Source organism: Muscardinus avellanarius, assembly GCF_963383645.1.
Source record: "Muscardinus avellanarius genome assembly, chromosome: 4".
NCBI lineage: Eukaryota > Metazoa > Chordata > Mammalia > Rodentia > Gliridae > Muscardinus > Muscardinus avellanarius.
The window spans coordinates 148,171,291-148,197,098 of record NC_137789.1 but is presented as its reverse complement, the minus strand read 5'-3'; the positions used below and the strand labels follow the sequence as shown (position 1 = coordinate 148,197,098).

The 25,808-nt window shown below is 37.4% G+C and overlaps 1 protein-coding gene across 1 annotated transcript; it reads right to left on the bottom strand.

Moving 5' to 3' along the window:
* Nucleotides 1-3,743: 3,743 nt before the first annotated feature.
* LOC308262190 (pancreatic triacylglycerol lipase-like) lies at nucleotides 3,744-21,645 on the bottom strand (the record flags this gene model as incomplete). The annotated part of the gene is made up of 13 exons (XM_080694617.1): nucleotides 21,622-21,645; nucleotides 21,440-21,485; nucleotides 20,155-20,309; nucleotides 19,059-19,181; nucleotides 15,729-15,863; nucleotides 14,908-15,019; nucleotides 13,552-13,671; nucleotides 13,316-13,435; nucleotides 9,898-10,016; nucleotides 7,390-7,519; nucleotides 6,212-6,320; nucleotides 5,482-5,646; nucleotides 3,744-3,807 (listed from the first exon to the last, which is right to left on the bottom strand). The coding sequence occupies exons 2-13, from the start codon at nucleotides 21,483-21,485 to the stop codon at nucleotides 3,744-3,746; spliced, it is 1,398 nt and encodes a 465-aa protein (XP_080550743.1). The 5' UTR covers nucleotides 21,622-21,645.
* Between the last annotated feature and the right edge of the window lie 4,163 nt (nucleotides 21,646-25,808).

Below are 25,808 nucleotides of genomic sequence, written 5' to 3'. Positions count from 1 at the left end.
CTTTGTTTTTTTCCTGTTTGTCTCTGGAGCCAGGTGTAGTGAGGCGAGATGGCAATGCTGTGACATTTGCAGCCAGAAGGTGAGTGGGTTTCTTTTCTGGTGTTGTTGTGTGCCACTCTGGATCCCTGTAGGGCATGGTGAGCTTGTCTGCCTTGGAAGTTGTAGCTGGTGTTTGTGCAGGAAGAACTGATGATGGCTTACAATTCCAATGATCTTCAGCTGCTCACTTCACATCCTTGGTTGTTTTTCTGTTTGTCTCTGGAGTTGGGGGAGTGCGACAAGGTGGCACCACTGTGGTGCCAGCTACCAAAAGGCAGGCAGGTTTCTTTTTTGCTCTCTGATTGGTCTTTTAAGTTTTTTTCCCTGCCGCCTTGTACCTATCATGTTATTCCTCTACTGGTAGTATTTTCTGGCTTTGTAGAATGCTGTTTTCATGGCAATGGAGATCGAGTGTCAGGACTGGTATGTGCTGCTTCCCTCAGTTGCCATCTCCCTGGACTCCTTAATATGATCTTATATTCAGATCATATTTAAATTTCCCAGATTGTCTCAACAAAATCTTTTGGAAGTTAGTTTAAATGAGGACTCAAGTAAAAGCCACACAGGGCATTTAATTACCATGCCACTAAGTCTATTTTATCAGTTAACTCTTCTTCCCACACCAATTGTCAAATAAATCAGACCACATGTCCTGTAAATTTTTTAATTTCAGCTGGTGGGTTTTCCCTTTGTTTTTATTTAACATTTCTCTTTTTTATATATTCACTGTAACTTGCAGTTAGGTTGAGAGACTTGATAAGATTCTGGCTTCTCACATACATGGTAGCCTACAACACGGGCAATTTCCACATCCTACAGCTCTCCACTGAACTGCTAATTTTTTTTTTCTGAAAGGATTATAGATTTAATAGCATTTTCAAATTTGAAAGGGCTGTCCCAATTAGTCATAGGAAAAATGTAATGCTGGCTGGTTTGGAATCTGGTTGTAATAGGTAGGCTCTCAGGAGGAGAAGGATGCCTGGAAGGGAGTTGACAAAGTTTTGTGCTCTGGGAGAAATGAAAGGCAGACAGTTGTGTGTAATGATTCAATTATACATGAGGTGTTGGCCTAAGGCTACAGGACAAAGAACAATCTCCTCTGTGAAAAATAAATGAAACACTAGATACATAGTTGAGCTCACCCCCAAACACACACCTATAACATCATATGTGTTCTTTATTTTACAGATGTCTTTTGAGTTCACCCCTACAGACAAATGTTGTACTCAGGAGAGTGGAATCTCTCTTCTCTATTTCATCCAAATAAAAGATGCTTGAAGTATACATAGACTGTGATGAAAAGGTTGGGCAAATGTTTTCTTCCTTACACAGTTTGTGTTTTGCAGATATTTAGCATTTACCTAGTTTGTTTACTTTTCTTTTATAGACTTTTAAATTTCACTCACTTGCCGGGCGTGGTGGCGCACGCTTGTAATCCCCGCGCTCGGGAGGCGGAGACAGGAGGATCGCGCAGGTTCGAAGCCAGCCACGCTGGCATAAGAGACCCTGTTTCAAAAATATAAAATAGGTCTGGGAGTGTAGCCCGGAGGTAGAAGGGCTTCCAGGAACCCCAGTACTACCAAAAAAATAAATAAATAAATTTCACTCACTTCACAAACATTGGTCGATCCTTATGTGCCAATAAATTGGTGCATTTTTATCTTATATCATAATGTAGTTTGCAGTGATAGCGACACATTTCCACACAGCACTTGGAGAGGTTTCCCCTGGCTCCCTTCCCACTCCCTGGAAATGATCAATTATAATACAACATGACAATAATTGTAATAGAAATAGGTCTGTGAAAGGAGGAACATAGAAAAGAATCAGCTTGTAACCCCAGTACTTGGAAGGCTGAAACAGGAGAAGCATGGGTTCTAAGTCAGCCTCAGCAACTTAGGGAGGCCCTCAGCAACATAGAGAGATCTTGTTTCTAAATAAAAATAAAATAGGCTAGGGGTGCAGATCAGAGGTAGGATGCTCCTGGGTTCCATCCCCAGTACCAGAAAGAAAAAAAGAAAGAAAAAGAAAAGAACCAGCTTTCTTTACTTTTAAGATATTTTCTTTAAGCTTAGTTGATTACTTCTGGAAGCAATAATTACAGATAGAGAAACCAGTAGGTTTTTATTCCTGGAATCTGTGATTGCCATACATATTTTGTCATAATAAATGCTGTTTAGGAATTCAGTATAATCTATTTTGCCAGTAACTACAGTCTTTCAGGTATACAGTTGGTGTTTCATTCATTTATACACATACATCTATTCATCAAGTATGTATTGACTGTCATATGTTATCTGTTTTTTTTTTTTTTACTTGTTAGCATTTGAAAAGTTTACTTTTATGTTTTCAAGCTGTTGGATCAACAAAATTGAAGCTTCCTCAACCTCTGGACTTTTCAGTAACATGAGCCAATGAAGTTCCTAGTTTGGGTTGGGACTTTTGTGCAAGAGAAGGCATCCTAATAAATTCAGATTGACTGTCTTTAGAGCAAGTCTTCATGTTTGATCAGTTTGAATGTATTTTGGAGGAATATGGAATGTAAAGGGTTATCAATTTCTTGTATCCTTATGTCTGTGCCTATATTTTTTCCTTTCTCTGGAGTGGCCTTCCCAACATATTATTTTTGCAACCCCCCCTGTCCATCTCATAAGACTTAGCATAGATGTCCCTTCTTTTAGGATATTATTTTTGGACCTAGCCTAAATTTAAATACATGACCCTAGTGGTTTCATTTATTCTTTCATTAGTGGGAAGGTAGTCAAATCCCATTATTGGAATGCTTTTAAATGTAACAAATGTAACCCTATAAAGGAGTTGACAAATGGGAATGCAGAGAAGTAAATCTATAATTGCAGTATAGAACATAAGTATCACAAAGAGAGAGTCCTGGGTGCAGTGGGAGTACAGACAGGGAAATCTTAATTCATTCCAGGAGATTTGAGTAATGGAGGTGAAGAACGGCTTCCTGAATGAAATGAAAGAACAACCAGTGTGAGTAAAAGAGATGGAAGGACAAGAAAGAACATTCTAGGAAGAGAGACAGTTTGTACTGCGTCCAATAGCATCTGAGTTGAAAGCCCTCTTTGGGGACAGGGCCAGAATGTGCACTTCTGAGGGACCATGTGGAGAGACAAGAATGGAGTACTGTGCAAAAGCCAGACCAAGGCTGATCTTGACTAACTCACTAAGGAATGTAGATTCTGTCCTAGAGATCACTGATGGGCTGTAATTGTGTCTTAGGAAGGTCAAACTGACTGTAAGAAGTGTGGGGTAGGGGAGACCCCCACTGGGAGCAGGGTCACTAGTTAGGAGGCTTTTGATGGGGCCCATCCTTATCTTTTTTGTGCCATCACTCCTGTGATGTCTGATGTGGAGCAGACACAGAACTTAAAGCTGAGGGAACAGAGGCAAAGGTTGGTGCTTTGGGCCAGGAAATCTGCCTTAAGTGATCAGAATGATATCAGTCATGTTAATAGTGGACAAGACCAGTGTGAGGTAATATTCCCAAGTTGCAATGCTGCACCACACACAGCAAAAGTCAACAGTTATCTGTGGTTCTTTTCACCAACTGTCAGCTTTGGATAATCACCATATCTAAACGTTTCCTTGGACAAAAAGGACACAGATGACAAAAGACAGAATATATTGCTTCTCTGCTAGATTTTATTAGCAGTAAGATTCAGCAACTATATGTCAACTTCCTAACATGGGGTGAGGGTGAGCAGGACCTCCTCCCTCACAGTTTCTGCACTGCAGAAGTTGAATCTGTGGAGAGAAAACATCAAAAGGTCACCTCTTGCTGACATTAGTTGGAGTGCTGAGCATGAAGACAGCTGCGATTCTCGCTGCCTGCCCTACTGCAGCCTGAGAGAGGGGCACGATCTGAGCCAGAGACATGACATTGACTGAAGGGAGGAGGGTTCTACTATAAAGGACTGATTCTCCTTTCTAGTCTTGTAAAACGGTTGTATAAATATAGGGCAGCTGACAATAACAACATAAAAGACTAGAGAGGCCCTGTTTCTGCTTGTTTACAGCCCATGGTTGACTGTGGGTAACTGAAACCAAGCAACAGGAAAAATTATCAATTGAGAAACTACTGTGATTTGCATGGGTGCATTATAGGTAGGTGTATTTTTGCCTTTTAGATAAATTGTTAACCTGGCATAAACCCACCAAAGTGGTTTTATTGTTTGCGATTCCCACTGGCAGTGTATGAGAGTTCAAGGCTCTTGTTATCCTCAACAGGGCTTAGTATTGTCAATCTTTTTAATTTTATCCCTTTAAATAGGCTTATAGTTAGCCGGGCGTGGTGGCGCACGCTTGTAATCCCTGCGCTTGGGAGGCAGAGACAGGAGGATCGCGCAGGTTCGAAGCCAGCCGCGCGCGCTGGCTTAGGAGACCCTGTTTCCAAATAAAAATGTAAAAATAGGTCTGGGAGTGTAGCCCGGAGGTAGAAGGGCTTCCGGGAACCCCAGTACTACCAAAAATAAATAAATAAATAAATAAATAAATAGGCTTATAGTTATATCTCATTGTGGTTTTAGTATGCATTTTCATAATGACAGTGTTTCTTTTTCTGGCATTTAATTTTGTTGAAATTGTATTTTTATATTTAAAGTAAATTTCATGTAGACATAAGACAATTAGATATTTATTTTTAAATTCTGTGTAAATTCTTTGCCTTCTAATTGTAGTATTTAGACCATTTTTATTTAATACAGTTATCAACATGGTTAGGTATAAGGTTATTGTCTATTTGTTTTCTATTTACTCCCTCTCTTATTTGTTCTTAATTTTTATATCTTTCTATGCTCTCTTTGCCTAGTCATTCTTCTTCTTTTATGTTACTGGGGATTGAACCAGGGATACTCTATCTCCAAGCTATATCCTATCCCTCTTTTTTTCAAAAATTGAAACAGGGTTTCACTAAGGTGTTGAAGCTGACTTCACACATGGGATCCTCTTGTCTCAGCCTCCCAAATATTGGGCCACTTAATCCAGCTTGGACCATCTTCTTCACTAAGACCAGTGAATAGGACAGCAATTTTTGTCCCTTCTTAAGTTACATGAGTTTCAGACAATCTGAGAAACAATTTGGTTAATCCATAAAGTTTAGGGATAAACCACACATTAATTACACCAATAGCAAAAGGCTTATCTGCCCAACAAGGCATTCTCTTTCCCTTGGGATCATGAAGCCAGATTCTCATTCTAACAATTTATATCAGATAATATCACAATTACCTACAGGTCTATCAAAGTTGTTTTTCTAGACTAAAATTCTAAGCTTCTTCCTAAGGACACAGAAATTATTAGGAAAAAGTTGTGGCTGGGGCATGGATGAATCCCTATGGGGAGTTTAGTGTAAAGGAGAATTTTTTTGGGAATGGTGAACACTACTCAATCATCGCCATGCCCTTGATTTCCATTACTTACACTCTTCCGTCGTTTCTTTCCACTTGGATACTGGTTGCTCCCACTCTGGGCAGGGTTGGGTTGATCACATTGTTATACCAAATAAACTTCACCCTCTGCAAGTCCCCAACATCCACATCCGAGTCAATCTCACTGGAATGCGTATTGCCTGATTTGAGAGTGCCCCTGTGGAGTTAAAAAATTAACAAATATATTTGAATTAAATACACATAAAATAGTTATAAATATCAACATATACATATTTTTGAAAACGTCTTATAATGCCTCTCTAGCTGACATTAACAGAACATTTCTCATTCTTATGTATTTATAAATTAACACACATAAGTTAACTCACTGACAGGCTTTGGCACCAATAACTAACAGCACTTTAGTCATCTTTAAAATAAAACTTCCAACATGTTTTAGTCACAATTTGTTCCCACAGTATAATTAATGGCCCAATCATATGAATCTCCACTGATATGTGGGGAACAACTATTTATTGATTATAAAACCAGATATCAGGCATCAAAGTAAACATTTATGAGTTTCCCAGAAAATAGCAGAGAAAATATTAAAATTCTGAAATACATTGAAGTGCAAGTATAAAAGCCCATCTTTCTTTCTTTATATGTAACAGTACTCTACTCTCATATGCTAAAAATAATCAAATTATTCTGTCAGTAATATATATTATGCATGCACGGAATTTAACATTTAAGCAGTTTAAGAGCAATATTTTACTCACTTGAAAATTTCATACTGCTTGGAGTTTACTCCATTTCCAAACAAAGAAACTAGGATGTGTCCTGTAACCTTCTGTCCAGACAGTGTGACAGTTACCTTATACCTCCAACCTGCAGAGGAGGTAAAATTTGCAAAGTGTTAGTCTAGAGATAAGAAACACTGAAAACTGATTGTATCCTATCCCACTACTACAGAATTTTGTGTAACTTGTACATGATGTTAGTAATTTTTCAAAGAACATGGTCACAGTCATTACTTTCTCTAAATGTTCAAGAAACAGGTATTGGAGGATGATGAATTTCCATTGTCAATGGCTGTATTTTCAAGTTAAAAGACACAGCAGTATATTTGGCTTAAAATTTTTTAGCCTTTCAATTTGTTCTTGAATGTTCTAAGAATTTTATGTGAGAAGGTAGTGGGAAAATAGTAGGACGTGACATTTTCAGCAGTTTGTTTTAGTTTCCTTTATCAGTGGATTTTAGAGTACTGTCATCTTTTTGTCAAAGTAGTTTACATTTACTTTTAAAATTCTACTCTCAACTTTCCATTGCTCTTGGAACTGTATCAATTTAGGTAGTTAAGAGTTAGTTCCCTTTAGCTCTAGCCTGGGCCAAATTGAGGATAAAATAAAATTTATCTTTAAATTTTACAGTTTTCTCAATCCCACTGTATCTCATCTCTGTAGTTTTCTTTTTCTATTACCCAGAACAACAGCAGCAGCAGCAACAACAAAAACCTGGAGCCTGTTCTCATGCCTCCCCCTTCACACACCCTACAATTCCCATACCAAATGGAATTAAATCTGAAATATCTCCCCAATTCTTATTCCAACCATTCCTGCTATCACTTTGAATAAAATACTTTTTCTCCTTGTATAAAAACTTAGGATTCTGCTCCTTGAACTTTCAACTGAAAACGAGGAAGCCCGAAGAGGAAGCCTTCTGCATTCAACACAAGAATCACATGTGAAGAAATTTATTCTTCTCCCACTAATCATTTGGACTCCACACTCTCCTGCCCCAGTTAGCCATCGTTACCTTGCACATAGCATTAAGTATATTCCCACTTTGGGGAGAGGTGTTTATAACTTTCAAATGGAAAAGCAGTTTCACACATTATTAGTAGGCATGATAAAACAGAAAGGTTTAGGAATTCAATGTAAATAAAATAGAAACTTACGAGCAAAATTACTGGCATCACCAGTGTTTAGAAAGAATTTCTGGCCCACTCCACTTGTTCTCCCAACAAATCTATCAGCATAGTGACCCATCTGTGGGCATCCTTGGCTTGAACAGGGGAAGCACTTGTCCTAGTAAAAACAAATGTTGATTGAGGATGCTCTTTCATTTAATAGCGCTCCATATTTTCTTTCCCAATAATCCAAATATTCTAAAGCTGGTCCTTTCTGAGTAAAAGGGGTTTTAATAGTGTCTCTGAAAAGGTTAGCAATTTTTATGATTCACAAAGATAAACCTACAATTTCACTGTTAGAAACAAAACACTATAAAAACCATACAGTGGAAACATTTAAGTATATGTATTCTTCTCTTTTGCCCCAAGACAGCCACCTTCCTGCATGGCAATTGAAATTTATTTTGGAAATATTGTATAATAAAGAACAGCCTCTGATATGCAAAACAGGATTCATTAGGAAGCCCATAGGCTCAAAACTGAGGCTTCTCAATTTCCTTAGTTTGCGTTTTGCAGAGCCAAGACTAAAGGATTCAGATCTTAGAATTCTCCCAATGTGGAGAAAAACAGTTCAGTTGACCATTCAGCCTTAACTATGAGGCTGGAATGTAGAGAAGACAGTTAATTACATAATATAATGCCTTCCCTTTTGTATCAAATGGACTGTTATAAAAGAAATGGAGAGGGAAGAAGAGAGTTGGTAAGACAAGTAATCTAAATTCCTACATGGAAAGGAGAGCCACTTCACTGTAAAGGGTGATGGTGGGCTCCTTTACTGATGAACCAGGGGATGGCCATGACATCTGTTATGCTAAAGGGCAACTGAGGCAGCCAGGAAGAAGTAGCCAAAGCTTTCTAAGGAAATGACCCAAACCAGAAAAGTAGACACACCCCAGACTTCATCTCTAAATGTTACAGGTGTGACTTTCCACAAGGCAGTCATGAATATAACCCAGAGTCTAAAGTAATCAAGAAACCCTGAACCAATGGACCCCCACTTCATTCCTTGTGGAGAACACACTGAATGGACCACCACGAGGATCATCTGACCCTAGAGCTGCTTTGTGAAGTTAGAAAGGGAGCCAAAGGCAGAGAAACCTGCAAGACAGAGACATCTTCTTAACAAAGTGATGAGCATCACCCCAAGGGCTGTTTATACTTTTTTACCAGACTGTTTTAACAGCATGAGATCTGAGGTTAATAGATTTAGCTGTAGGAATATAAAATTAAAGTTATACTAAATAAATAACATATTTTTGTGACTATATAATCAATTAATATGACTAAAATACAAACCCCTTCCCCATAATAGCTATAACTCATGGCATACTAACTTGTTTTTTTTTTTTTTGCGGGAAAAGCCCATTGGTCTAAGCAATTAACATATAGCATCACATTAATTCTCTTAATAAGTACATTTAATCTGCCACCAGTATCAATATTTGCATTTGCAAATTAAGAAGCTGTCTTAGAGAAGTGAACTATTTTGCCCAAGTTATTTGGCTATTTAAAGAATCCTAAAACCACAACTGAAGTCTTCTCTTTTAGAAACTAAGGTATATCTCCTTGGTAATTATGATTTTATCCTGAAAACTTCTTTATGGAATAGCATAGATTAAAATTTTTATTTGAAAAAATTATAATAAAAAGTCTGTCTTGGCTAGACATGGTGACACACATTTGTAATCCCAGTACTTGGGATGCTGAGACAGGAGTATTGTGGGTTTAAAGTCAGCCTTGGCAACTTAGTGAGTTAATAGCAACCTAGTGAGACCCTGTTTCCAAGAAAGAAATAAAATCAGACTGGTGGCCTCACTTAAATATAGAATACCTCTGGGTTCAAGTGCAAAAAAAAAAGAAGTCTATTTTACAAAATATAACATACAATATATATATATATATATATATATATATATATAGTTCAATTTCATATAAGAATTCAATGTAGATATCAAGAAAATACAAAACAATATCAAAACTCAAGAAAAAAATCATGATTACACCAAAATTTCCTTATGCCCATGATTCTACAGCTTAAAAGGTCACCATTTAAGAGAAAGTGTCCATGTTCATTGAATATCCTATAAACATAAACTAGGTTTTATTTGTTTGTTTAACATATTTACAAAATGAGTCTAAACACTTAGTTGATATATAGAAAAGTGATGTAGAACAATTTAGATGTGGGATAATTTTGTTTAAAAGCCCATTTCACTAAAGCATTCTAATTCTTCACTGTTACTAAAATACATTAAAATATGGCTAAATATATTAAATATAAAAAACATAAACATTCACTGAATGATGTCCTGTTTAGCAAACCACACCAGTCATGAGGAGTGACAGTCACAAAATTAAACTGGAGGAGTTGAGGATGTAGCTCAGTAGGACAGAGCATGTTTAGCATGTGCAAAACCCTAGATTGAATTCCCAACATAACACAAAGATAATATAATAAAATAAGTAAAATTTTAGTGAGAGGTGGAATCTACTTACTGCAGAAAAAACACTATAAGAGTCACAAGAGAATCCAGCAAAGCCAGTAGGGTTGAGAATACTATCAGTATAATACTTGTAGCTTCTTAAGTGATTGCAGGCTGCAAAGTCACGAGTTCCTGTGAAATCAAACATGATTACACATCAGTGAGATATTATTTTTCTAAATTAATGTCATTACCAGGATATAGCTACTGATTATATTTCTCTAATTAGTATGAACTCATAAAGATCACATCACAAAAATATGTATGCAATGTATTCATGACTTGTTATACAATCAAATAAAGTAATGTTTACAGATTATAATAATTAATGTCATTGTTAAATGAAATGGAGAAATAACTTGAGAAGGAACAGATGAATCCATATAGATGTAAGTGCAATTTAATAATATATTCCCTGAATTAGGTTTTTACAAAGTTGATTGAAAATACAGTTTCTTTTTAACAGGCTTCTCATGCCCACATGCCCAAGTGGAATCCTGTGTCTCAAGGATGAATGTCAAAGCTTTTTACCTTGTAAAATATGAGGGCTATAAAATTATAAAGAAAAATAAAACACAAACTTTACCCCAATGAAAATCAATCTTGGACTTCCGGGAAGATGGCGACCGAGAAAAGCGGGGCTTAAGAGCCCCGCTAACACCAATCTCCATTACCACAAAATCAGCGCCTTTCATAGCCAGAAAACACCATCACCAGAGAAACAAAAAAATCACCAGGCTCCAGAGAGAAAGCGGACTGAGAACAGAGCTCAGAGCCACAGAGGAGATACACTGGCCTCACGCCCGAGGACGCGGCAGCAGCGCCATACTGCCGGCGGCAGCGGCATATTCACCAGATGGCTACAGCAAGCCAAGGTAAGCTGCTGCGGAACTGCCAGGCGGGATTTCTCGCCGCAGGTAAAATCTAAAGCTCCCAGTGGCTGAGCTCAGCACACGCTGCAGGGATTTAGGGTGGAAATCAAAACCAAGAAGAAATACACCAGCCTCACGGCCGAGGGCGTAGCAGCGGTGCCATATTGCCACCGGCGGCAGCAGCAGAGAATTCAACGAATCCAGTACAGCTACCTCTGCGTACTCAAGAACAGTGAGTCAAATTGCAGGCCACAGAGGAGAAATCCCAGTACTGTACTCCCTGGGACTTGACTCAGTGGGGGAGTGGCGGTGGCAGAGATATCACACAATAGGAGAACGTGCAACCTGGCACCCCCCACAGTCTAAAGCAGCCTCTATCGACTCTCTGGGTCAGAGACTCTGTGATACAACCCAGTAAAGGAGTAGTGGGGTCTGAGATACTACTGACTCGAGATCCAGAACACCTTAAGTGAAGTCATAGTGACCCAAGGAAAGAACCCAGAGAAGGCACAAACTTCCGAAATCATGGGAAAGAGGAATAATACTGGAGCAATGAATGCCCACAACCCCACAACATCAGAACCCAATAAAACAGAAAATCAGAGATTTCTAGAATATCAAATCAGGAAAATAACTGTAGAAATAATAGAGGTGCTTCAAAAAGAATTCAGAGAGAGCCAAAAAGAGATAAAGAATGCAATTAATGAAGTAAAGGCCTCAATTCAAAGCACAAACAACCGATTAGACCACATGGAGAACAGAATCTCGCTCTTAGAAGATGATCATTCCAAAAATGAACGCATAGTTTCTAATCTAGAAAAAAATATCCGACAGCAGGAATCTGATATTGAAGAAATATGGGCCCATTTTAAGAGAGCTAACCTAAGAATAATTGTAATAGAGGAGAGAAAAGAAAGTGAAACCAAAGGGATCAACAATCTCTTCAAGGAAGTAATAGCAGAAAATTTTCCAAACATAGAGCAAGAGGTCGATACACAGGTCCAGGAAACTTATAGAACTCCCTTTAGACAGGATCCGAGAAGAGGATCCCCACGCCACATAATTGTCAAAATGACCAATGTGGAAGCCAAGCAGAGAATCTTAAAGGCAACAAAAACAAAGGGCCAAGTGACATTCAGAGGCAAACCAATTAGAATCACTCCAGACTTCCCAAACCAAGTCATGAGAGCCAGAAGGGCTTGGAGTAACATATTCCAAACTCTGAAAGAAAACAACTTCCAGCCAAAAATTTCCTACCCAGTAAAACTTTCTATCAAATTAGATGGAGAAAGAAGAAGCTTCCATGACAAACAGAAACTGAAGGAATTTATGTCTTCAAAACCAGCACTAGAGAAAATACTCAAAGAGATGAACTACAAAGAAGAAATAGGCAACACACACCAGAACCAGAGAAACAAGAGTTTCCATCCAACAGACAACTAAGATTGGTTATCTGTGGAGATTCATTACTTATGTTAGTCTTTTACCTATCTCTAACTGGTATTGTTTGCCTTTATTGTTGTTAATTTTTAGGATTTCTAGTTGGAATATTAATATACCTTCAGATATAGCATTTGGAAATATTTTATCCCATTCTATTAGTAACTGTTAACTCTGTTTACATTGTCTTTGGATATACAATATTTTTTTTATTTTTTAGGGAGTTTGTATACTCTTCTGTTGCCTGTGCCATTGAAATCATATCCAAGAAATCACTGCCAATTTCAATGTTGTGAGGTTTTTATGACCCAGATTTTCTCCTAAAAGTTTATAGTCTTAAGATTTATATTTAGGTCTTTTATCTATTTTGAGTTAATATTTGTATATGGGATTAGGTAGGGTCCAACTTTATTCTTTTTCATGTAATTATTATGTTTTAACAATATTTAGTTAAAAGATTATTATTTCTACCACCAAATGTTCGTGGAAACCTTATCAAAAATAACTTGACAATATAGGGAAGAATTTAGCTCTAGACTTTTATTTAACTCCAATGGTTTATATATCTGCCTTTAGAATAGTACTACACTGTTTCAATTATTGTAGCTTTATATGGTTTGAAATCAGAAAATATATATCTTCTAGCTTTGTTCTTTTTCGAGATTGTTTTGGGTATCTAGAGTCCATATTCCATATTAGGATAGATTTTTTTCTGAAAAATAAATATATAAATATATGATAGTTTCACCTAAAAAAATAGAAAAAAATATTCTCTGGTAAGAAAGAAAGTAAAAAGAAATATTGTAATATTATCTTTAAGTCATCAAAAGCTTGGTATCAGACAAATGAAACTGTTATGTGAGATTATCATTTTTAATTCTGGATAAATTGCTATAATACTAGATGTCAACCACTAAGCCAAGCATTGGAGGGAGCGATGGGGAGAGAATGGGGTGGGGATCGGGTGGGGGGTGACAGGGCGATGTGTGCATGTATGTCTACAAAAGTTTGTATCCCACTATGATGTATGAATACAGTGCACCAATAAAAAAATATTACTCTAATTTATATATAAAAAAAGAAAAGAAAATCAATCTTATTGTACACATCATTATTTACCTTCCCAGATTCCATCTATGTCAACAATTTGAGAGAGAACATTCTTCTGACATCCAGGCATTTCTATTCCTCCATTTGGAAAGAAATCTAGATGACCTGCAGTTTGGCTCATTCCAAAACCTGAAGAATTTTTAAAAATTAGGGAAAGATTATGTTACTTTATAAATACAGGACACTTTAAAACACTCGAATGCATAGTCTCAAAATCCTACAGAAAGAGGAGCTGTGGAACTCACCCAGGTTGGGGACTATTGGGGCACCATCTGTGTGAATTACATCCACAAACTGAGCGTCACTGGGGTCCAGTCGCACTAGTTCAGGTGTACCTTCAAAGCAAGGTTCGGCTGGATCCAGTCCTAAAGCAAACAGGATGTCCTTAACAATGTTATTGTTCATGTGGTTCACCTTTCTCCATTAGTTATACACCTGACTGCAATCATGAGCCACACAGGAAGAGATAAACAAATTCTTCCTCACCTTACTCTTTTTTAAAAGAGAAATCTTTTAGTTTGTTCTTTGCTTGAAAGTGAAATTTCCCAAACATAGAATTTGCCTCTACTTAGGAATGCTTATGGTATCATAAATGTCATAAGACTATATCATCCATTGGAGAACCCTAGTCATTAGCAGCATTTACCAGAAAAGAGACACTGGACTAAAAACTATCCAGGCTGAAAGAGTCTGCTATACTATAATTGCCCAGGAGGGAAAGGATCATGGTTCCTGGCTGAGTAGGCTGTGGGAAACATTGACAAATTATGGGAGTTAATGTTCTAGAAAAATTTCTTTTCAGACAATTAATATGTAGAAATTCCCAATGTTCTCATCAATTTAAATGCATCAAATTATACACAGAATTAAGCAGTGGATCATCAGATCAACATGGAAAGCTGGAAGATTGAAGAGGGAAGTGGCCATTAATTGAAATAGTCACATTTCAGGTCGAGGATAGCAATGTCCTCTTCATAAGGTTACAGGGCTGTTTTTAGATCTGGATAGCCAAAATGTGATCCTTGGCCAAAAGCAACCAGTTTGAGGTTTATGAGATAGTATTTTTAATTGAATTAGCAGTACCAGAACTGTAATACCAAGGGAGCCTAACCATTTGCCCCTCTTCCGTTCACCTTTGGGATTACAGGTTGGTGTTCAGAAGCCATTGCTATTGAGGCAGAATATAATTAGTCAATTATTATGGAGGCAGAATACAATTAGTTATATGCACTTTAGCTCTGTGGGATCCATTTTATTTATTTTATTGTTTATAATAATTATTCATAAAAGTTATCTTTTCCAAATATCTTTTCCAGGAGAAATAGCTACATTAGGTCTTTTGATGTTCCTAGTTGATATTCTAGTTTATGTAATATATATATAAATGTTGTATATATATGTAATATATATATATATATATATGTTAAATGGCATACTGAAGACCAAAGATTGATGATAATAAAGTATGCCAGGCCACAGAACATTCTGATTTCTAACTATGCAAAGCAGGGGCACCAAAATTTCCTCTTGTACTTCCCTTTTGATTCCATAGAGGCTTCATGTAGCCTCATTTTGTAGCTTTCACTGTTTTGACCACCAACCTGTGATTCTTCCAATGGCCCCATTGGTTCTTCTTCCGGCCTCCCCAGCAGCGTGGGATCCCAGGCTGTGACCAATCACATGGACATTGGAAGGAGAGTATTCGAATTCAGACTGTTGGGGAGGGGAAACTCTTCAAAATGTTTTCAAGCGTTGCAAAATTCCAAATGAGCACAGAGGGACCCCAAAACCTTGATTTTAAGATTTCTTATGTAGCTTCTTTGAAGCACTTGCTTTTCTGTTTTTTGTCATAATTATAATGAGAAATACCAATCATTTAACTAGTGGACATAGACCTCTATTTTGTTCTACTATGTAGAGAGAACCCTTGAAGGAAGGGCTCATGGAATTGCTACCCAGAGATGATGAAGCAAATATTTAAAGGTCATAATGAGAACAATTATTTAAGCACATTCAAGTTTAATATTTTGTGTGTTTTAATCACTCATTCAAGTTAGACTATAGCATTGTGCTTTTTTCCAGAACATAAACAAAAACAAAAAAATTAACCTTGAGATTGATATTGCCATGTCAAATTGGTAATAACTGATAAAATTAAAACAAAAACTGCTAGAATTCAGTAGATACCATCTACTTCATTGTTTGAATAAGTTCACTTAATTAAATACAAACTATGTTATTGAATTAAATAGGTTATTAATTATGCCCAAACAGATTTTTTCCTACATTTTTTTGACCAAGCTGAAAGCCATATCTCAGGAGAGAAATGTCTTTATCAACTAACATACCACCAGGTTTTGTTTTAGAAATAGAATCCAGAAAAAGATGTGCATGGGACTTTATGTATCCTGGAGTTAGTTACCTGAAGGAATTGAACAAAATAGGCCACTTCTGCCCCCACAACCCGGATGTTCTGTGAGGCCTGGGTATACCCAGTTCGGGAGCCTCCTTTCCAGTCGACACAGATGCAGTTCACGCTTTCCACCTTGAACATGGTCTGAGGGGAGAGATGCAATAAGTAGGTAAGTAATTCAGGATCTTAACTGATAATTAATACATTTTGTGACAAGGATAAATTTCCTTCTTGACCAGTACTACATCAAATCACTTTCAACCCCAAAGCTATGACCAAAGCAGCTAGTCTCTAATGGATATGAAATCCCTCCTGTAGTGTAGTATGGAGTGTGACCATCTTTGGAACTGCCTTCTTGGGATTGGATGCATAGACATTTGATTCAGAGAGAACTGTATCACAAGTCATATAACAGATTGTTTTATTAGAGCTTCATAAATGCAATAGGGCTACACTATTCCCTACTAGAACACAGCTGGGGACATTGCCTGTCTCCTCTACTGTATCCTTGGTGCTGTATGCCTCAGGACATGTTGGTCCTGGCATAGAGTAAGTGTTCAATAAACACTTACTGAATGAATGGAAGACTGTTAGAACCCCTTAAAATCAAATATATTGAAGGTAAAGAAGTAAGCCTTTTCATGATGAAAAGAATAACCAGAGTTTTTGGATGAACATATCTTATTGTACATCACTGAAATTACCTCACATAACAGCACAGTCTACCAGTTATCTACTGAAAACTATGTTGATGGGTATAAACATTGTGTTATGAAGAATGGTTCTGGTAGGAAGTGTTCAAGTAGATGTTTACACATATTCCCAACTTTAAAAAAAATTAAGAATAATGAAGCAATCTTGGGAAACATATCCACTTCTATTCTCCCACAGAGGAAAAATTCAAAGAATGAAAACAGTTTTTCTAAATAATACAACATGAATCCAGTTTGGCTGTTCTTAGATAGCAGCATAAAACTCTGCATGGGGTGTTAGCTAAGAACAGAGCCAGGGCTGGAATCCCAGTTCTTCAGTCTTCTGATTTAATCACGTTTACTGGGAACATAGTCCAAGGCAAAGGAAAGAAAATAGAATCACTTCTGCTGAAACAGTGAACAACCAGAATGGAAAAATGTCATGGTTTTCTTAGACATCACAACCAGAAGGGATGAGAGTGGCAAGTGAAAAAGGAAGGAAAAGTATTACTTTGTTCAAATGAGATTTCCTAGCTCCTTTCCATCATCACACAAGAGTTGCCAAAGCAAATCAAATGCATGTAAAATCATACTTTGGGGATCTTAGAAATGCATAAATTGAGCTGGGCGTGGTGGCGCACGCTTGTAATCCCCGCGCTTAGGAGGTGGAGACAGGAGGATCGCGCAGGTTCGGAGCCAGCCTCGCTGGCTTAAGAGATCCTGTTTCCAAATAAAAACTATAAATATAGGTCTGGGAGTGTAGCCCGGAGGTAGAAGGGCTTCCAGGAACCCCAGAACCACCAAAAAAAAAAAAAAAAAGCATAAATTGTATAAAACGTATATTTCCTTTGAGCTAAAAAGCACAATTCTTTCCTTCACTGTTGAGTAAAAAGCTATCATTAACCTCCCACATTAAGAACCAAATTGTGCCGGGCGTGGTGGCGCACGCTTGTAATCCCCGCGCTTGGGAGGCAGAGACAGGAGGATCGCGCAGGTTCGAAGCCAGCCGCGTGCGCTGGCTTAGGAGACCCTGTTTCCAAACAAAAATGTAAAAGTAGGTCTGGGAGTGTAGCCCGGAGGTAGAAGGGCTTCCAGGAACCCCAGTACCACCAAAAAAAAAAAAAAAAAAAAAAGAACCAAATTGAAAGTAGTGTGTAGCAGGTGAACTGTGCTTTTACTAATTGCTCGGAACACAGGAACCAAATGAACTCTCGTGTGCTCCTCTGTCTTCGGTATCAACCCTGTGCTCTGTGGATGGCTTGAGTCCAAGACAGGTGAAAAATTCCATGCTTTTAGGAAGGGCTCTGTGTCTTTTTCTTGACACCACTGAAGAAATGACTACAGCATTATGCCACCACAGCCACAGAAATGTGATGAAAATGTGAATAAACACAAATAAATGAATCAACAATATGGTTCCTCAAGCATTATTAGTTGTTAGAAAAAATATTTCGTTTAATTTTCTGTCCTTTAAATCTGTGTTATCACTGAGAACAGAGCCAAAGGCCAATTAAAGAAAATAGGATCACTTCTGCTGAGAAAACAGAAACCAGAAATAAAAAACCATGATGATGTCCTAGACATCACTACTGGAATAGAGGAGGATAACCTGGGAAAATGGAAGGGAAGGTGATCGTCTGGACAAATAAGATGTTAGCACTTTGCATGGAAATTAAAAGCCACTTGGAAGTGGTGACACACACCTCTCATCCCTGTATTTGGGAAGCTGAGGCTTCTAGGCCAGCCTCAGAAATTAAGCGAGGGCCCCAGAAACTTAGCAAAACCTTGTTTCAAAATAGGGAATAAAACTGGGCTGGAGGTTGTAACTTAGAGGTAAAATGCTCCTGGGTTTAATCCCTAACACTACTACAAAAAAAAAAAAAAGAATTTAAAAGCTAATGAACTAATGAACATACAGGGGCCTATATTAGCTGGTATCCAGCTGCTATTGCTATTTTTTTTTTCAGTACTGGGGATGGAACCAAGGAACATTCTACCTTCAAGCTACACCCCCAGCCCTATGTTTTTATTCTTTATTTTATTTTATTTTATTGTGGCACTGGGGGTGGAACCCAGGGAATTTCTACCTCTTGGATATACTCCAGACCTATTTTATACTTTATTTTGAAACAGGGTCTCACTAAGTTGCTGAGAGCCTCACTCATTAGCTAAGGCTGGCTTCAAAACTGTGTAATCTTACTGTCTCAGCCTCCCAAGCACTGAGATTACAAGCATGCGCCACCACGCCCGGCTCTGATTCTTTATTTTTAAACAGGGTCTCACTGAGTTGCAAAGGGCCTAAGTAGTAGCTGAGGATGTCTGTGAACTGTGATCCTACTGTCTCAGCCTCCCAAATGCTGGGATTAGAAGTATGTGCCACCACATGCAGCTTGCTGTTGCTAAAATTTTGAAACATCTCTGGTAGTAAACCAGAGCCACCAAATATCTGGAGCCACCAAATACCTGCCATCTTTAGTCCAGGGCCCCTCTGCACACTACCATCTGGAACTCCCCTGGGAAGCCAAGGACCAGTGGATCCTGCAGTACCATGGTGACCAGAATGTGTCCTCCTGCTTGGGGCCATGTGTTCTGGCTCCTAATTATCACTCCTGAGACAATCTTCCCTTAAGAGTTCACCAGGTCTCACCTTGCACATATTGGCCAGCCAGCTTTCGTCTCCCTTGTCGATGAATCCATGAATGATAAAGCGAGTTTTTCTATCTGTTCTGAAATTAGAGCTCCTGATAATTGATGAATCTGCAGTGACTCTCTGTTTTGGGGAGAAAAGTGTTACAGGTTAAGTTTCTTAATTATATCAATATTCTCTAGAACTATTCTCTAGAAGATGTGGAAGGAGGTCATAGGTGAAGATTACTGGTATTTGGGACTCTGGTAAGGACTCTCCCTTAATAGCCAAGCTATTCATAATCATCCCCAAATTGTTACTTTCCAGTCATCATACAAATATTGCAGTTTTTCATCTTAAGATGATATGTCTGCCGTATTTGTCATTAAGATCCTATTTTTGCACAGTAGAAGTCTTTGTATATGTGTGATTTGATATATATCTTAATCTACCTACGTATCCAACATTGTGAGTTATATCTGTACATAGATATTCCTCCAGTTATGATGGGTTTGTGTCCTGATAGACCCATAGTAAGTCAAAAGTACTGTAAGTTGAAATGCATTGAAAAAACACTGAAACTACCAAACACCATAACATCAATGCAATACACTATAGTGTAGGTAGCGTATCATTGTTTACATTCACGACCAGTGGCTCACTATGAGTTGAGCTGTGCTGCTATTGCTTAGTAAGAGAGTTTTGTTTAGAATATCACTAGCCCAGAAAAGATTAAGATTCAAAAATCAAAGGATGATTGATACTGGATGCATATTGTTTTCCCACCATTGTAAGGACAAAAAACTATTAAGTTGAGACATCTTCCATGGGGACTACTTGCATAAATGTTGGAGAACTCTATATTTTTGTGGAATGTATTATATGCATATTACCTTATATTTATGATCTTTTGAGAGTACCATGAAGATAGAACAAAATTAACATGAAGTTAATTGACCTTTTATAAATAAGTTACATAAATAATATTAAAGGTCATGCCCATAACAGGCTACAAAAAATTTCTGATTTGTTCTCGTTAGGTGAGGATTTGAATATTCAGTATACTAGTTGCACAAAACACGTGTAACTAAGTGATGAAAACAATGTGTATTCTTACTTGATAGTTATCCTGGTTCTCATTAGTATACAGGAGAAAGCGAGTGTTGATGTCCTCTGGACTCCAGGGCAATATTTTCAGAGGTCTTTCCACGATCCCTGCCCAAGGGGAATCATCGCTGAAGCACCCGAGTCTATCATAGCAGACTTCTTTTCCTGAAATCACCCAGAAGTGTTTTTAGCACATTAGTTTAACCAGAATTCTCCTTTTTATGATCTCTAGGACAAGTAAAATCACATTCAGTGACAAGTCTTCTAATTTCTCAACACCCTCCTACCTACATGCTCTGAAAGACAGCGCCTGATACTGCTCCTCATTTCTGCCTCGGGGACTGGCTCACTCCTCTGTCTCTGCTCAGTCCTAGGCAGGGACTCATTTCAGCCTCTCAACCTATATATGGTTTCTGGGCCACAGGTTCTCAAGAATGGGGCAGCCTGTGTCCCAGACCTTGGTGGGCGCAGCAGGTGCAGAGACTTTCAACTCCCAGGAACTACCATCTGGCTCTGAACTTTGGATGAAGAAATATGTTTCATGCAAAATTCTGTCTCTCCACTCAGTCTGAGCATGTAGGTATCTGACCTATGTTTGAGGATTATCAAGGATTCCTGCAATGAAGAAGGTTTTCACAAACAAGCAACAACAACAAAAATCCATGATTTGCCACAACTATGGGCTGGCATGTTACTGTATAAAGGGACAACTCTAGGGAAGGCTCTGGAGAAGTGCAGATCAACAGAGGAGTAAGAGTTGCAGCTGTTGTGGGATCTGTATTCCTCCAAAGCTTACTCATGCCAGATGCTGGACAAGATGACTTACTGATCATGCCTAAGTCGCTCAGTCATCCCATTAGGGGGCTGAGGTCATTATCCCCATTTCACAAAGATCCAAAAGCTCAGGGGGCCCCCGAATCCTGCCAGTCATAGAGTTGTAGGTGATTAAACCTGGGTTCAACCCCCTCCCTGAAGGAATTTCTGAGTGGAGTGGTGCTAGACCCAGAAAATGAAATTAAAAGTTAAATTTGAACTTTAGATAAATAGTATATTTTATAGAAATATGTAATATGTTCACTATTTGAATTATTTCTTTTTTATCTCAAATTCTAATTAAATTGGGCATTGCTTAAGATTTTATCCAGCAAATACACTTCAATGCCTTGTACTCCAGATCCCGTGTCTTCCTGGCTCTACTCCCTGTCCTTATCTTGGCATAGATTCAGCCCTCACAGCCCTGGAAATGACTGCACAGAGTCAGAATCCCCAAAGTACACATGCATATCTTTTGTTACCTGCTACTGATCCCAGCAGCAGTGCCAGTGTCCAGAAGGGCAGCATCTACATAAAGGAGAAAACATGACTGAATCTGATTAAATACGCTTGAAAATACTGCTATAATCCAAGTTGTCTTAGATCTCTGGGGGAAATGGGAGAATTCCAATAAATTATCCTGGAAAATTTACTCCTGACTTACCGTGGCAGATCTGTCAGGTTCCACGGACAACCAGTTGCCGCTGAGAGCTCCTTTTATAAGTGAGTGTTATCGTTTTTGGGCAGTGCCAGGGAAAAATGGCATGAAAAAAGCAGGTTCCAAGGATCTATTTCTAATTTTAATCATAGATAAGTCTAGATAAATAGAGTTGAAAAAGTTTTCCATGGAGCCCATGGGAAGATGAGAAAGTGGTAGATAAGAGGAGTTCTTTCTGTGTGCTTATGTAATGCTCAGAATCACCATCATTGCATTCAGGCGAAAGTTTTAGGTGGCCTCCTCTTTTAGTTCACACTTTGATCAAGTCCAGGGATGAGCATGATGCAAAACTGTTTCAAAGATTTGATAATAGTCATCCTGAAACACCTCTGAAGGCTCACGTGCCCGGGCAGTTTCTCTGTCATCTGGTCTTCCCCTCAAACAACGAATTAGGAACAATGCTTCCAGAGAGACCTTTATTCTAGAAAAACAGTTCTGAGTTTATTGTTGGTAGTCCACAGTAGTAGCTTGTTTCTCAACAAAATCACATAGGAAAGAATAAACAAAGCAATAACAGGGATTTGGGGTACCGCTGAGAGCATAGCAGTACAATCAGTGACCCTAACATCTGATGAAACTATGAATAAGAAAAAAATAGAACTCAGTGGCTCCAAATGGTCTTGGCAAAGTTCTCTGAAAAAGAAGTGTTTGGTAGAGAACTAAGATGTTTTTAGTTTGCTAGATTGTTTAAATTGCACTGTTAAAAAGTTACACAGGGACACCAGAACCTTTTACCTGAGAGTGTTACAGATGTAGATTAAATCATAAAAATAACCACATTTGTAGGACAAAATTGGTCAAATTATAATTTAATCTTCCAATAAAATTTATAGGTTAATGTTTAAAAAATAGCAGTAAAACTTTTTGCATACCAAGAAAGTTCAAGAACATTTGGCAAGAGAAATATGAAAATAAGTACAGAAGTTCAAGAAAAGAATCTATGAATAGGAGCTTTGGAAATTCCAACCAAATTTTCTCCATCTCAGCCTTTGCCCCCCCTAGGGATTACTCTCTAGTCCTCATTCCCTTGTTTCCCTTGGATGCTCTGGGAAGGCCACCTTGTTTGAAAGCCACCATGCTCATAAGAGCTGGGATTCTCTGGGTCTCCTTGTCTTAACTCAGCACCCATCTAGGCCAGTGTTTCACACATACCAGACTCTTATAACTTCCATGTTGAATGAATGAACTAACACAAAGACAAGGAATAGAAAAAACAATTTATTTTGCATAATTGCTGGACCCTAAAATGTCTACATGATCTGGCAGTGAAGGGCTTTCCATCCTCTTTTATTTAATTAGTAAAAACCAAAAACAGAAACAATAAAGACTATAAAAAGTCATTTTGTAAACTGAAGCAGGTTCAAATTTCAGGATGTTTCAAAAAGATTTGACTTTCCACATATACAAATGCTATAAAGGAATGGGACACGATGAGAAGCCTGTCTTCTCAGGTCTGTGTAAATGACTTCCCCTAAATCCAGTTCTGCTACATGCATCCTCTGTTGAGATTCTATATAGTTTCCTTGATTGCACAGAACCTTTTCAGTTTAATGCAATTTCACTTATTGAGCCTCCTTTTAATTTCTTGTGCCTTGGGGGTCTTGTTGAGAAAGTTTTTACTTGTGCTTATGTGTTGAAGTGTTGGGCCTATGCACACTTCAAAGAGCTCCAAGATCTCTGGCCTGATTTCCAAGTCTTTGATACATCTTGAATTGACTTTTGTGCAGGGTGAGGGTTTATTTCCATTTTTCTACATATGGTTAATAAGTTTTTCCAAAACCATTTGTTGAAAAGGCTATCTTTTTTTTCCAGTGTATGTTTTTGGCCCCTTTGTCAAAAATAAATTGTCTGTAAGTGTGCTAGTTTTTTTCTGAGTCTTCTATTCTGCTCCATTGGTCTATGTGTTTATTTTTATGCCAGTACCATGCTTTTTTATTACTGTGCTTTGTAGTATAGTTTGATATTGTGATACCCCTTGGTGTGGTAGGTTGAATTGTTCTTATTGCTAAGAACTACTTTGGCTATTCTGTTTTTTTTTTTTCCAAATAAACTTAAGAACTGATTTTTCTGTCTTTGAGGAATGATGTTGGTAATATAATGGGTATTGCATTGAATCTGTAGATCACTTTTAGAATAATGGTCATTTTGATGATATTTATTCTGCCTATTCAATAACATGGAAGATCTTTCCATCTCTTAAGGTCTTCTTTGATTTCTTTATTCAATGTTTTACAGTTTTCTTTGTAGATGTCTTTCACCTCCTTGGTTAGATTTATTCCTAAGTATTTTACTTTTTGTGTGGGATATCCTAAATGGAAGTGTTTTCTGAATTTCTTATTCAGTGGATTTATTGTTGGTATACAGGAAAGTTTCTAATTTTTTAAGATTGATTTTGTATTCAGACACTTTGATGAATTTGTTGATCAGTTCTATAAGCTTTTTGATTGAGTTTGTTGGGTCTTCTAAGTATGGTATGTCATCTGCAAATAGTGATATTTTTAGTTTTTTTCCAATTTGTATTTCTCTGATTTCCTTTTCCTGTCTTACTGCTCTGGCTAGAGTTTTAAGTACTACATTTTAAAAAGTGGTAATAATGGACATTCTTGTCTTGTTCCTGTTTTTAGGGGTAATTCTTGCAGTTTTTCCTCATTTAATATGATGTTGGCTGTGTGCCTATTGTATATTGTGTTTATGATGTTGAGGTATGTTTCTTCTATTCTGATTCTCTTTAGTGCTTTTAGCATAAATGAGTGTTGGATCTATCAAATACTTTTTTCAGCATCTATTGAAATGATCATGAGATTTTTGTCTTTGGTTCCATTTATGTGATGAATCACATATTGTTTTTTGTATGTTAAACCAGGGATGCAAAGCGCCACAATGTATGGTTTTCTTAATGTGGTTTTGAATGTGTATTGCTAGTATTTTGTTTAGCAGTTTTGTATCTAAGTTCATCAACAATATAAGCCCGTAGTTTTCTTTCCTTGAGCTGTCTTTATTTGGTTTTGGTATTAATATGATGTTGGCTTCGTATATTGTATTTTCAAGAGTCCTATCTCTTTCTATTTCATGAAATAGATTGTGGAGTATTGGGATTAGCTCTTTGATAAAGGTTTTATAAATTCACGTGGGAAATCATCTGGTCCTTGGCTTTTGTTTGATGGTAGGTTGTTTATTGCTGCTTCAATCTCTTTGATATTGATTTGTTTTTATATCTTCATGACTCAGTGTAGGCAGATTGTATTTATCTAGAAATTTGTCAATTTCTTTCATATTTTCCATTTTGTTGGGGTATAGTTTTTCAAAGTAGTTTCTGATAGTCCTGTGGATTTCCACACTGTAGGTGGAAATATTTTCTTTTTTTTCTTTTTTTTAATCTCTTAAACATAATTTGGATTGATTCTCTTTTGGTTAGGTTGACTAGTCATTTATCTATCTTTTTTCTTTTTTCTTTTTTTTAATTTTTTATTGGTGCACTGTATTCATACATCATAGTGGGCTACAAAAAAAACTTTTGTAGACATACATGCATTGCCCAGTCAGCCCCCACCCGATCCCCACTCCATTCCCTCTGCATCCCTCCTTCCCATGCTTGGCTTAGTGGTTGACATCTAGTATTATAGCAATTTATCAAAAATTAAAAATGATAATCTCACATAACAGTTTCATTTGTCTGATACCAAGCTTTTGATGACTTAAAGATAACATTTCAATATTTCTTTTTGCTTTCTTTCTTACCAGAGAATGTTTTTTTCTTTTCTTTTTTTTAGGTGAAACTATCATATATTTATATATTTATTTTTCAGAAAAAAATCTATCCTAATATGGAATATGGACTCCAGATACCCAAAACAATCTCGAAAAAGAACAAAGCTAGAAGATATATATTTTCTGATTTCAAACCATATAAAGCTACAATAATTGAAAGAGTGTAGTACTGTTCTAAAGGCAGATATATAAACCATTGGAGTTAAATAAAAGCCTAGAGATAAATTCTTCCATATATTGTCAAGTTATTTTTGATAAGGTTTCCATGAACATTTGGTGGAGGAAATAATAATCTTTTAACTAAATATTGTTGAAAAATAATAATTACATGAAAAAGAATAAAATTGGACCCTTACCTAATCCCA